The sequence below is a fragment of the Taudactylus pleione genome, unplaced genomic scaffold (genome assembly GCF_031769625.1).
Source record: "Taudactylus pleione unplaced genomic scaffold, aTauple2 ptg000886l, whole genome shotgun sequence".
In the NCBI taxonomy this organism is placed as follows: domain Eukaryota; kingdom Metazoa; phylum Chordata; class Amphibia; order Anura; family Myobatrachidae; genus Taudactylus; species Taudactylus pleione.
Genome location: NW_028285287.1, coordinates 843893 through 858636, shown reverse-complemented (window position 1 = coordinate 858636; position 14744 = coordinate 843893). Strand labels below are relative to the sequence as shown.

Below are 14744 nucleotides of genomic sequence, written 5' to 3'. Positions count from 1 at the left end.
CAATCTGCTGTACTGCACAGCTGATGCCATAGGTCTGTGAACGACAGACATATCGGAGGTATACACCCGCTGACGCGCTCGCGATATAGCAACCGTTCCATTGAACAGCTGATATATATCGCCCAGTGTGTAACCAGCTTTTTAACTTTCTCAACCAAAAATAGATTCTGCCACTAATCTGTCCCTACTAAATGCAGCCATAATAAAAGTAAGGTATCTTCTGTTAGTCCTACATCATTAACTATTAACCTGAGATAAAAGCTGAAATCTAAATCTAGGTTGCATACACACATATAGATATTTCTGTCTAATCTGTCTGGTGAGAAGGAAAATCTGGTCCATTCTCCAGTGTTTTGCGAGCAGAATTCTATTGTTATTTGCTCTCATACATTACCAGATTTTCCTTCCCACCAGAGAGATGACAGATTGGACAGATATAGTTTTAGGTGTGTACCCAAAAATATGTTGTATGAAAGCCTATCCGGCACACTGTTGTATGAAAGCCTATCCCGCGCACTGTTGTATGAAAGCCTATCCCGCGCACTGTTGTATGAAAGCCTATCCCGCGCACTGTTGTATGAAAGCCTATCCCGCGCACTGTTGTATGAAAGCCTATCCCGCGTATTGTTGTAACGTCGCAGACGCAATCGTCATCATTTGTATCAGCAATTGCAACAGCTCCGTGCTAGGTGTAAGAGATCCGTCTAACACAGGCATCTATTTCTTGTACACACGACTCACACGGAGGTTTAGATACAGTCTGGTGCATAAATATTGGGACATTGACAGAATTTTCATATTTTGGCCTCTATTTACCACTACAATGGCTTTGAAATGAAACAAACAAGATGTGCTTTAACTGCAGACTTTCAGATTTAATTTGAGGGTAATTACATCCAAATCAGGTGAACGGTGTAGGAATTACAACCGTTTCTATATGTGCCTCCCACTTTTTAAGGTGCCAAAAGTAATTGGACTATCAGCTCAAAAGCTATTTCATGGACAGGTGTGGGCTATTCCCTCGTTATTTCATTATCAATTCATTTCATTAAGCAGGTAAAAGGTCTGGAGTTGATTCTAGGTGTGACATTTGCATTTGGAATCAGTTGCTGTCGACTCTCAATATGAGATCCAAAGAGCTGTCACTATTAGTGAAGCAAGCCATCATTAGGCTGAAAAATCAAAACAAACCCATCAGAGAGATAGCAAAAACATTAGGAGTGGCCAAATCAACTGTTTGGAACATTCTTAAAAAGAAAGAACGCACCGGAGAGCTCAGCAACACCAAAAGACCCGGAAGACCACGGAAAACAACTGTGGTGGATGACAGAAGAATTATTTCCCTGGTGAAGAAAAACCCTTCACAACAGTTGGCCAAATCAAGAACACTCTCCAGGAGGTAGGTGTATATGTGTCAAAGTCAACAATCAAGAGAAGACTTCACAAGAGTGAATATAGAGGGTTCACCACAAGATGTAAACCATTGATGAGCCACAAAAACAGGAAGACCAGATTAGAGTTTGCCAAACAACATCTAAAAAAGCCATTACAGTTCTGGAACAACATCCTATGGACAGATGAGACAAAGATCAACTTGTACCAGAGTGATGGGAAGAGAAGAGTATGGAGAAGGAAAGGAACTGCTCATGATCCAAAACATACCACCTCATCAGTGGTGGTGGTAGTGTCATGGCGTGGGCATGTATGGCTGCCAATGGAACTGGTTCCCTTGTATTTATTGATGATGTGACTGCTGACAAAAGCAGCAGAATGAATTCTGAAGTGTTTTGGGCAATATTATATGCTCATATTCAGTCAAATGCTTCAGAACTCATTGGATGGCGCTTCACAGTGCAGATGGACAATGACCCGAAGCATACTGCAAAAGCAACCAAAGAGTTTAAGGCTAAAAAGTGGACTGTTAAGCAATGGCCAAGTCAATCCCCTGACCTGAATCCGATTGAGCATGCATTTCACTTGATAAAGACAAAACTGAAGGGAAAATGCCCCAAGAACAAGCAGGAACTGAAGACATTTGCAGTAGAGGCCTGGCAGAGCATCACCAGGGATGAAACCCAGCGTCTGGTGATGTCCAGACTTCAGGCTGTAATTGCCTGCAAAGGATTTGCCACAAAGTATTAAAAAGTGAAAGTTAGATTTAGGATTGTTTAGTTTGTCCCATTACTTTTGGCCCCTTAAAAAGTGGGAGGCACATATAGAAACCGTTGTAATTCCTACACCATTCACCTGATTTGGATGTAATTACCCTCAAATTAAATCTGAAAGTCTGTAGTTAAAGCACATCTTTGTTTCCTTTCAAAGCCATTGTGGTAGTCAATATTTATGCACCTGACTGTACATGCCCACGACATTCCCATCAGAAATAATTGCTCCATGCATCCTGATACTTGCCTCACAGTTACACATCCTTCATGCTGGTCTCCGTTCGCACGAGATGTGGCACACATGAACCTACTCGCGACTTCAGAAACATCGTGCGGGGCATGTGCACACCGTGTCTTGCGATTCAGGAGCATGCACAGTAGGCTTGGAAATGGGACGTGTCCGTTTACATGGATGGACTTAGGGGGAGTTTCAATTAGCCCCGATAAATTATCAAGGGTGAAAAAGGGAGGTAGCCTCAGGCTTTATCACCTAAAGCTGGCCACACACTAGACCAACTTAAATCCAACCAGCCAACTAATTGATTGGTTGGAATGAAAATCTGGTAAGGTATGACAGCAAATGACAATCAGCAATTTGCTCCCAAATGCCGGAAAATGGACAAAAACTGTTGTTTGAACAAATTGTTTAGATCAAACATTTAACAAACTTGTCTGAACGACCATTTTCATCTGTTTTCTGGCATTTAGGAGCAAATTGCTGATCATCATTTACTTCCATTCCTTACCAGATTTTCATTCCAACCAGTCAACTAGTTGGCTAGTTGGATGTAAGTTGGTCTAGTGTGTGGCCAGCTAAAGGCTATTCAACTATACTCCCTTTTCCCCTCAATACCCGTGTTAATAATTAAATGAACGTGTTAACGGGCTGGTACCGTTAACACTGCGTTAACTGGCTGTTATCACCTGATAAAGAGTACACTTATTAGGGATTTCTTTTTTGCCCACGGCAATCAATTAGCCTGCTGTAAATTACTGCGACTAATTGAACACCCTTACCTATACCAAACAATAAGCAGTAAATAATACTACTTGTACCAATAAAATAGAAATATAGTAGTAATAATAATAATCATGGGTGCTTTCTTTTAATCCCATTTGAGCTCCGTGATTTAAAAAAAAAAAACACCTAGACAATGATGCTTGCTAGAAGCCAAATGGTCCATATCTGCCATCAGTGTGAGTTTCAGTGATACTGCACCTTTGACCTCAGCACAGACCCAGAAGGAGACGACATATTGCAAGAAGTAATGAGACACAACCCATCAAGGTCTCTCACTAAAATTAACATGATACAGAGGATCACTTTACACTTCCTGCATCTTCCCCTGACATCTTTACTCTGGGGACGCTAACATAGCTTTGTAACAACAGAAAAACACTACCTCTATATAATACCTAATAGGTTGTAATGTATCAAGGACATAGACAAAATGATACAAAATGTGCTATATTTACTACTTATTTGTTAAATAAGTAAACAAAAAAATACTGCTCTTTGTTTGAGCACAGCCTTATTACCAAACAAAGCCTAGGTCTCCTTCCTCACACCTATTACAAGCAGACAGATGTCAGCACAGCTACACCATCTGTTGCTAGGCAGAGTGCGCTCATGGTGAGGATCTACAACCTATGCAAACCGGACTAGCCAGTAGGAGGCTATTAAGCACCTTGTGAGTTTGTTTTTCTGAAATTAACCTGTATCTATTGTCTCTCTATTGTCCACACTGCTTCACTTCCTCCTGTACAGATCTTGCTGTATGTTATTCGCTGCTGACTTGGCACCTTGTGGCTCTTCAGCTGTGCCTGTGGTGAAACTGCAAGATCCAGCATGCCATGGCAACTACAGCACCTTTTAGTTCCACCACAATTGGAAAGCCACAGTTTGCCTGGCTTGGAATCGATATGATTTACCGCCGGTCGTGCGGAATCCCGACACCAGCATCCCGGCAGCTGTGGAAATCCCGATCGTCCTCAGGTAAGTATTAGCTAACCTAATTCTACCCCCTAACCCTAACCCTCCCTTAGGAGTGCCTAACCCTAACCTCCCCCCAGTACCTAACCCTAATCCCCCCTCTAAGTGCCTAAACCTAACCACCTTTCCCCACTGCCTAAACCTAAGTCCCCGTGGGGGTGCCTAACCCTAACCCCCCCTTCCCCTAGCCTAAACCTAACCTCTCGGGGGGTGCCTAACCCTAAGTATCCCCTGGGAACCCTAAACCTAACCCTTCCCTCCCCCCCGCGTCTATCGGTGCCCGGCGTTCCTTCGATTGAGATGCCAGGTGTCGGGCTCTCGGCATACGTCTAATGACAGGCGACGGCATATCGACGCCTGTCTTTAGACCCTTGCCGGGATATGACAATCGGGAAGCCGGCTGTCCGGATTAGGTCCTCCGACTTCCCGACTGCATATCGCCTGACTCTGATCTACACTGCATTGTGAACTCCCTGCCAGATACAGGATTCCTTCCTATGCCACAGTGTGTTTTTAGTCTTACATAATTTGCCTATAATTAGAGTGTAAAGTATTATTCATATAGTTGGCACTAATAGAATAGCTTCTGCATATGATACATCATGAGATGACCTACTACTCTCTTATTTGAGTCATATACAGGTTAGTGTGATACTAGTACATTACCTGTCATTGCAACCCTGAATTATTCAGCTGGGAGTCACAGTAGGTTATGTATTAGCCTAGTTACCAGCATATGACCTAGACCAGTGTTTCCCAAACTCATTCCTCTGGAAGAACAAACAGTGCATGTTTTCCAGGTCTCCTCAGAGAATCGCAAGTGAAATAATTAGCTCCACCTGTGGATCTTTCAAAATGTGCCAGCCAGTAATGAATACACCTGTGCGCCAACTAGGAAAAATTGAAAACATGCACTGTTAGTGCTCCCTGTGGAAACACTGTTCTAGAGAAGAGGTTCCCAAACTCGGTCCTCAAGGTACCTTAACAGTTAGGTTTTAAGGATATCCATGCTTGACCACAGGTGACTTAATGTGATGGTATTGTGCAGCTCCCGGCTCCCATTCACTGAGGATGAGCCGGCAGTGTGGGGAGGGTCTTTGGGGGCAGACCGGCATCTCCGGGAGTGCTGGACATGCCCACATAGTGATAAAACCGGGGTGTGTGCTGCAAGAACATCTTTTGCCATTGATCAAAGTTAAAGCTGCATTAGCACCTACACATTTCAGGTTACAAACGTCCCCCTGTATCTAAAGCCCTGGGGACTGCTCCATGGCGCAATTTGCTCCAGCTAGCGGAGGGAGCAGGTTAGCAGCATATAACGTGCAGGTGGCAGAGCAGCTCTGTGGGTGCGGCCTTAATTTCGTGCAAACACCCAACCGGTTCTCTAGCTCTACTGTGACCAGTATGTACTGATTGTAAGGGACCAGCAGCATTCCAATTACTATTGTAGATCTTCTGAAAAGATTAGTCTAGAACTTGCATTACAGAGTAAATAATGAAAGAAAAAAAAAAGGTTCCGTTTTTTTTTTTTTTTAATGTCTGTTCCTTTTTGTATTTACAACAATTCTGTATTGTGTCTATGCTTATGTGCCTCAGTTGTGGTATTAGGGTGTTGATGGGTTCAGCGAGTCCCTTCTCAAAGATAAATATACAATAACATGTTTGGAATAACAGCAACAGGACAGATTATGGAAACAAAGTAAGCAAAAAGTGAGGCCAGCGAAAATGACCATACTTTGTCCAATGTTTTAGGGGGAATATGCAGCCACACTCATTTCTTCTGATGTGTATAACCATATATGCATCCATGTGTATCACTGTCAAGTTCCTTGATGATATATTAGGACAGGTATGAGCAGGCCCCGTCTCTGCTCCTCACACTATCATGAAACAATGAGGTTTCCACAAGACAGGACCTGTCCCCCACGCTTGGCGCACACAGCCAGAGTGGAGAAAGGCTTAATATTTATGTTAATCAGGTCATGGCAGCTTTCCCTATAAATTATACAGTTGTGGGATAGTAAGAAGCTCTATTTATGTGATTGCAGACTTGTGCCTCTCTCTCCCTGATCGTCTTCAATTATCAGTCTAACTAAAGATATAACATTATACCAAAGAAATCAGTTTTGAACAGGAAAGTAAGAGAGCTGTAGAATGCTAATAGCATAAGAGTATTATTTAAAAGCATGCAAAAAAAATAGACAATCCCTCTTTGGCCACATCTTTCTGAATAAGCTTCTCCAAGACAGAGGGTCCACTTGGTTCTTCATTTCAATATAATAGCTTATACAGTGTATATTATTGTGGCCTTTAATGCTTTGTATAGCAAGCTATGTTTTATGCTAATCTGTACTGACGAACATGCTCCTGTGTATAACCACAAACAAACTTGCGCACGTTTAGGCCAATTCTAAGTGTTGATTTGAACAGGTATAATTTGTTAGTACACAAATTTGAGCAGAAGTGTTTTGTGTTTTTTGCTGAACCTGCAGAAACTGATCCCCTCCCCTCCTAATGCACAAACTCAGAAAACTGCCCGGAAATGCATTCATCAGACTGACAAGTGTGTATAAAGAGCCCTCGGGTGAGTTGGGGGTATCAACGTACACGTGCACAGGCAGCAATATGAGGAACAGCTGCTGATATGAACCCCCTCCCTCCTTTCCTTGTGTGTATCCAACTCCTCCCCGTGTCACTCACAGCGCAGCAGCCATTGTGTGTCAGCCAAGTGGCACTTAATGAAGTCAGGGATTGAGAGGGGATATTCATCATGTCCCAGACGATGGTGGGGGAGGGAATGAATTAATGGTTATGCAGCTCTTATCTCCAGTGCTCTGCTTATCCAATGAACTAAGCAATACAGAAAACACATTATTATTAAGTCTTATTTAATGGCTAAACATCTCAAAGGCCAAAACACCCTCTCTGAGCAGGTTTCCCATGTGGACAATGAGTCTATCATCTCAAGAGAAAAAAATTAAATTAAATTATATATATATATATAATTTTTTTTTTTCTTTTTTACAACATGGGGTCGGCACTCATCCTCTGGAGGTGAATGTGGGTGCCTTCTGCAGGAATCACAAATAGCAGCACACAGTAGCAGCGACACTCCAAAAAAAATCAAGAATAGAAGCTGGGTTATAGAAACCTCAAGCTTTACTTCAACGTTGAAGTAAAACTTGAGGTTTCTATAACCCAGCTTCTATTCTTGATTTTTTGGAGTGCCGCTGCTACTGTGTGCTGCTATATATATATATATATATATATATATATATTAGAGTGAAAAAAATGTTTCATTAAATTGTTACCAATTGTTTATATTTTATGCATTTTTTTTTCAATAGAGGTTTCACATTTATAGGCCTAACTGATGACAGCTGGATACGAAGCATTGTACATATTTTTAAATTTCTGTTGCTGCAGGGACACGCATGCATAACTGGGAGAGGAGTAAAGCTGGGTACACACCGTACAATTTTGTTCATTACAACGGCTATCAGATGTTGTAAAGTAAACTTTACACTAACTTAAACGTGACATTTTTTGCTTTTTATACCAAAATATGTCTTCTAGGAAATAAGGAAGGAAATGTCCCTGCTTCACCATGATCAAAATCATTGTTGTAACAACAAAACGTAATTGCCGTGAAATCAGAGATAAGCAAGAGAGAGAGACCTGGAAAACAGAGGAGAACCAAGGCAAAAAGGGAAATGATCCTGGCCAAGGTTTATCAATAAAGGCCAAGGAAATAATTAACACATGATGGATCATAAGCTCTGCAACCCCAGCGGTAGCAAGTACAAAGTGTCTGGATATAGTATATTTATAATATTACAGAAGATTTATAAGATTTTTAAAGTAGTGTTAATATTAATGCTTAGAAACCATGAGTAATCATGTTACCTATTGACAAGTGTACCAAGTACTTAATTCATCTATTTGCCTACAGGGCATCAGCTGTCCTACTCTCTATTATGGTCTTCACACACCAGAAAGCATGCCGATAAGCTATGACCATACTGCCCACATATTTCAAAGAGGAAGGAAACATACATGTTAATATATTGTATTGTCTAGGTTCTACTGAAAACATGATGTCATCCAATAGCAGGTAGAAACCCCCACTTCACTCATCACATTGGACAGACCTGAAGTAAGATAAGGACAATGTTTTGGAGGCGATGTTCCACTTGAGTAGGGAGATAATATTCTGATAGTGACTGTCCATATGTCCATGTAGATACAAAACTATTTAGCTTAGTTTGATCTGGACAGGCAGAAAACCGGGATGAAATAAAACGATAGAAATTAACATTCGTTAAACTTTCACAGTCAACTTTACATCAAGGTTAGACTAGTTTGCTGCAAATTAATGCAGCCTACTGCAATGCAATGTCCAGCTATCAAAGTCCTTGCAACCCATTATTATTACCTACTGAAGCTATTCAACTTGCATTTATCATACTTGTGAAGGCAACACTTCCTTAGTTATCATTATCCTGTAAATTGAGCAATAAGCACATTAGTTATTTTAGGTTTTAATAACACCTTAGTTTTAATGTATTCCTCCGTGGTTATTATACATAGCTGAGAAAGAGTTAAATAGTCGATCAATAGAAGTCAGAAAATGTTCAGCTTGAGTTTTTAGAGGACACTGAGGCAAAGCTTACACAGGAGCTGGTTATAATGAGCATATGGCAGAGCTTGGTGATACAAATATTTACCCAGGTTAAACGGTTTCACATAACTTGAGCAGTAACAATAACTTTCTGCAAGTACTGTAAGAGCCAAGCTTACAAACCTCACATGAGGGGGAGGTGGACTATACACAATCCATTAAATATTTATCATCTCTGTACTCTGTTTTATTAATAACTTCTTGCAGAGTGAAGAATGTGGAACTCACCCTCTAGCACCTATATTGTAGATTTTCAACAGTCTGATCATGTTTCCCAAAAGACCACGTTTTTAGTAATGCGTGGGTGTCAACGTTACATGTTACATTGCCTTAAGTGCAAATGTTCTTCCTGGCCTCTAATGGCTTCCACTTATGGATTGGGTAAACCAACCCCTGCAAAATCTATTCTATGCCACCTTCATCCTAATTCTCTGCTCCCCTAGTTCCCGTTTAATTTCATATTGTACCTTCCAGTGCTGAAGTCATTAAGGAAAACACTGTCTTGTTTTAAAGATGAATTCAGCAGAGGTAACTACAGAAACCTAGTAGCAGAGAACTTTTACTGGTCAAAAGAGTTATATTGGAGGACCTTTAAAGTTGTGTCATAGCAGCTATAACAAGGACCTGCCACATGCCCCTAGCTGGTCCCCAATTCATAGTGTGTCACACATTAGTGTCCCCCAATTCAGTTATACCAGAGTAGTGCCTCCAATGAATAATATTATAGGGGAAGATGTTAAATGAAGCCAAATACGGGAGCATGGCTTAGATGCCAAATGGGCTGGATGGAATATCAGAGCGCTCCATTCCACACTGTGTGTAATCTATACACATTACTGGCTAAATGCTAAATCTTTGAACAGTAGACCATGGCCTGCATAATACCTTCCGTAGTTCTACAATCCTCTGACTGCTTATAACTGACAAGATATCCCCAGCATGACATTCCATCACTTTCTTACTCTCGGCAAGTCTGTGGGTTGATGACTGGTACTGTACCTGACAGGCCGGGGACACTCCTATTGAATGGTATCTCATGCCAACCCAGGATCTCTCCAGTAATACCAGACAAAATGTGCAAACCAATGTCATCTGCGATCCAGCTACATACGGTTAGGTCCCAGGACCCACTGCTCTGCCCTGCCCAACACAGTCAATTTACATGACTATGGGATCTATGTACTAAGCTTTGCATAGAGATAAAGTACCAACAAATCAGCTTCTAACTGAATTTTCAAACACAGTCAGGGGCGTATTTATAATGGGTGCAGGGAGCTGATTGGTTGGTACTTTATCTCCATCCACTTTAGCTCTCTTCAAGGTTTAGTACATAAACCCCTGTGTACCCCATGCAGTGTGCATTTCCTGACAGCTCTCCAGCTGGGGACAGTGACAGCCTTGCAGTGTCATTTATCAAACTCGGCAACAGGATCTCCTACTCATGCAGCTCTTCAGTGACAGCCAGAATCAGGCAACCATGATACCCGGTTTGACAAAGCTGAGATGAGCTCTGCAGCGGGAGATTTAAAATTGGCCAGTCAAAACAGAAATAGTGCTCTCAACCCTCCTCCTCCAATACAGAAATGAGGATGGGCCCTCATTCAGCAGACTTTCTATCATTACACATGAAGTGTGGAAACTTCCCTCTTGTCACTCACAATGGTCTACTCTAGACTCAGCAAACTGGGATCAAAGTATAGAGCAGACCGTAGAAAATCTAGGCCCCCGGACTGAATTCTTAGTCGCCGTGGCGACCTGTCACCCTGTATTTATCGAGCCCTAATTCAAGTAAGTGGACACTTTGACCAATAACTTTATTTGCCAGTGGGACAACACAGAACTACAAAATGAATAACTGGGGTCCATAGGAAATAAGTCACCACCACTAAATAAATTGCTAGAGTTCTAAGATCACATTGATTCTAGACAAGTTCCCTCTGGTGGCCACCATGTGTGTTGACTCTCAGGCACAATGATTAAAAGTGGCAAAAATGTTACATATTTAGGATTACATTTATCAAATACTTGAAAAACACTTTTAGCTGAGGATTAAGAATCTGACATCGGTAGCTGTACGAAAGTATTAACACAGAATCCTCCTCCCAATATTAGCATGTGGTGTGTATCCGGGGGGCATGTAACTGGGTGGATCCACTGTGAGACATAAGAGAGCCGGATATTGTACGGTTACTCACCCACAACATGCCTCTAACTTCACAAGACCAATGTACAGATCATCCCCAGCCCTTACATCACACACCTTTTAAATCCAACAATTATTCCAGAAATAAGATGGCTGCATATAGCAGAAATATCTCCCACCCTTCCCCCTGAGCTACAGCCTAATAAATGAGTTAAACAGCTATACAACATCAGCAGGTGAGTCTAATGCTAATTATGTCTTGTGTGCATTTAGGCCTAAACCACACGGGCGCTTTATAGTCTTTGCGATTAAATCTCATGAGATTAAGCCCTCTGCAATCTCATTACTCATGTCAAAATTTCCTGCCCAAAATCGTCTGAATAGGAGATTCATCCTATTACTGTCAACTGACACGACTAATCACTTAAACGTTCAAGTAACACAGTTAAGTTCCGCCATTGCCTGGTGGAAGGCAATTTTTGGACAACAAACCAATAACAAAATGCCTATGTAGTCCATCCCATAGGCAACAAGCTGTTGCAAAGAGCGCAGTAATGGCAGGTGATTAATCGCGCACAACCAAGCAACTACAAGTCCTTTTAGTAATTTAGCTTTTTACTTCTGTGACAAATACACCTGTGTGCTTATTTTCTTCCCCAAAGTAATATGTGAGAATTCATCCAAAGTAGTATTACATATCTATAACTTGATGCAGGAATCTAGGCCAGGTATGTACAGATAGAATTTGGAGAATGTTGACATAAGTTAATTTTATCATACCAATGTCTCTTACGTTTGTGGCAATTGTGGTTTTGCCATAACCAGTTTACATGCAAAATAAAATGTTGTAATAAGGACACCTTCCCTGCAAATGTTTACAAACTCTAGAAGAAGACTGCACCCTTTTTAATGACAGCAATAACAAAGTTGCTCCTGGGAGCTACATACAATGCTATGGATGTAGTGTATACTTTTAAATCTGTACCATTATTCTTTAAACATCTATACAGGTCAAAGAGCATGTGCTTCCACACACTGTCTCATGTTATTTAATAGCCCCTAATGTCACAGAGCAAATGTTTAAATGAGAATTTAATAGGAAGAATACAAGTTTGCAGCTTTTTTTTTTTTTTTTTTTTTTAAAGAAGACCAATAAAAAGAGGGGGCAAAAAAACAATTAAGCCACATAGAACCGCAAGAGTTTATAATCAATCAGGATTTAAAAAAAAAGTTAAGGCGTGAAATCCCATTGACTGCAATCAAAGTGAGCTTGTCCGTGTGTCTGACAGCGAGTGTATATGGGGAATACGTCTGGCAACAAAGATGAGGATTTTTTTGGCAGTTTTACAGGCACCGAAGACACTGTAAATCCTCCTGACTGTAAGAGGCAGAAAGGATCTGAACAAAGGATTAAGTTGAAGGGCATCCACAGCCCCTTGTCCTGTCCATTATTCCACTAACAGCTTCATCTCCACCTATTTCCTAAACACTTCTGTGCATTTCGCCTGCTTCACAACAAATTCACTTTTCAGTTGTTGTGTTTGTTGACAACCAGCAACCACACAGCACAATGCAATCTCCTGCTGCTCCATTCAGACCTCTTCCTTGTACTGGAGGTGACAATCACAGGAGCTGCTCAGCACACAACCAGTAGAGCAGCCTTGTGCAGAGCACTGCTCCTCAGGGCAAGGGTGGAAATATAAAGAATATTTACATGACAGACACTGGTATTGAGAAAAGCTCGGCTCAGATCTGCAAACAAATGCAAAGGGCATGCAGCTGATTACTTTGCATTGTACATGAGGCTTTCCAACATTGCACTGACTGAGCCTGGGAAGTGATACCCTGGTAGGACAGGTCAATATGAGAGACATAGGCCAAGCAATCATATGGCAAAAGGAGACAAGACAGGGAGAATGGACACACTGGTACATGGAAAATGAAAGGGCTACAGAATGACTGCTCCTCCCTTACCTGAGGAACTCTTGCAGGCAGGTGTCACAGAAGCGATGGCCACAGGTGGACACCTGCACCGGCTCCCTCATCGCCTTGCCACACAGCGGGCACACAAACTTGCGCCTGAGCTTCTCCAGGAACTTGTAATCATAGCCTGGCATCTTGTGTGACAGCCAGGTAGCAGCGGTCACAGGGGAGGAGGGGGCGGTCGGCTACGGGCTCTCACACACGGCACGTCCAAGGTCGCTTGTGTCACTCTCCTGCACCCCTGTCAGAGACCGGGGCATCTATAGAGTAGGTGCCACCTCCAAGATCCGAGGGTAGAGGCACCAGAGCAGGGTACCGGATCCGTGTCTCCTTCTCTAGACACAGCTCCCCCTCCAGCTGTCTGTCTGTGACTCTGTGTAACCAGCACTAGCTCGCTGCCTCTGTCTGCTCCTGCTCAGCTGCTCAAGGTACATCCAGCCCCTGCCCCTCCTCTGTACTGGGAGCTGGGAGGGGACTCCAGGCCGGCTACAGTGCCCGCCCTCCTGCATGGGTACACTGCCCGCCTTCATACATGCTACACTACACTACACTACACACACTATAGTCCGTGACCTGACCGCTTCTTGCATGGGTTTGAGACAGTCACTCAATGGCCGCTTTCTCCATAGGTACACTGTCCGTCCTCTTTAATGGGTTAGAGTACAGTCAGTGCCCGCTTTCTGCATGAGTACACTGCCCGACCTCCTGCATGGGTTGGGTACAGTATCCGCCCTCCTTCATAGGCACATTGCCCACCCTCCTGCATGGGTACAGTCACTCAGTACCCACTTCCTGCATGGGTAGACTAGAGTGTGCTTCTGCATGGGTACACTGCTTGCCCTTCTGCATGGGTACACTACCCATTTCCTCCATGGGTACAGTGCCACTGCCAACCTCATCCTCGCTGCAAAGATACAATGCCAACCCTCCTGCACGGGTAGACTAGAGTGTCTGTGCTTCTGCATGGGTACATTGTTCGCTCATCAGCATGGGTACAGTGCCCCTTCCTGCATGGGTACACTGCCCGCTTCCTGCATGGGTACACTGCCCATTTCCTCCATGGGTACAGTGCAAATCTCATCCTCCTGCATAGGTACAATGCCAACCCTTCTGCATGGGTAGAGTGTGTGTCTGCATGGGTACACTGCTAGCCCTTTGCATGGGTACAGTGCCCCTTCCTGCCCGCTTCCTCCATGGGTTCAGTGCTCATCCTCCTGCAAGGGTTAACTGAGAAGCTAAAGTGCCAGCAATCAAATTATGACCTTCACCACTGAGATCCCTGATCAATAAGAGTAGAGATCCTCAGTCACTCCCCAACATGGGTTGCAGTGCATATGGATATAATAGATTTTATTATCATAATCATTTAAATACAGCATTCATATAAATTGCCATAGTCCTCATTCTTATTTAATGCAAATCATGGATATATAAAAGCGACCAATTTTTGAAAAACCTCACACTACATATCGTCGTCCCGATTGTTCACATGTAAAGGGTAGAAATTACCATATTTGACAGAAAAACTATCAGAAAAGATTAGGCATTTGTGACAAGTGAGAAAGCTTAAAATCTGGTAAATAAGAAGATGAGGAGGCACAATAATTAGATTAACATTATCTATATAATTATATTAAGTTTCTAATATGAAATGATTACTAATAGAGCCATCAAATGTATCTGGTGAAACAATATTTTATGTCACTAAGGATGCACACATCATAAAATAATAACTGTTTACCCATCATAAATACTTTTTTATGGCCTTATTAGCAATTA

At 42.4% G+C, this 14744-nt stretch overlaps 1 protein-coding gene across 1 annotated transcript in view; it reads right to left on the bottom strand.

Moving 5' to 3' along the window:
• The window catches only part of TRAF4 (TNF receptor associated factor 4), a 43944-nt gene extending 30590 nt beyond the window's left edge, over positions 1-13354 (bottom strand). The window contains exon 1 of the mRNA XM_088459010.1: positions 12957-13354. Within this exon, the coding sequence (XP_088315136.1) occupies positions 12957-13099 (143 nt within the window). The 5' untranslated portion in view covers positions 13100-13354. The remainder of the gene's footprint in view (positions 1-12956) is intronic.
• Between the last annotated feature and the right edge of the window lie 1390 nt (positions 13355-14744).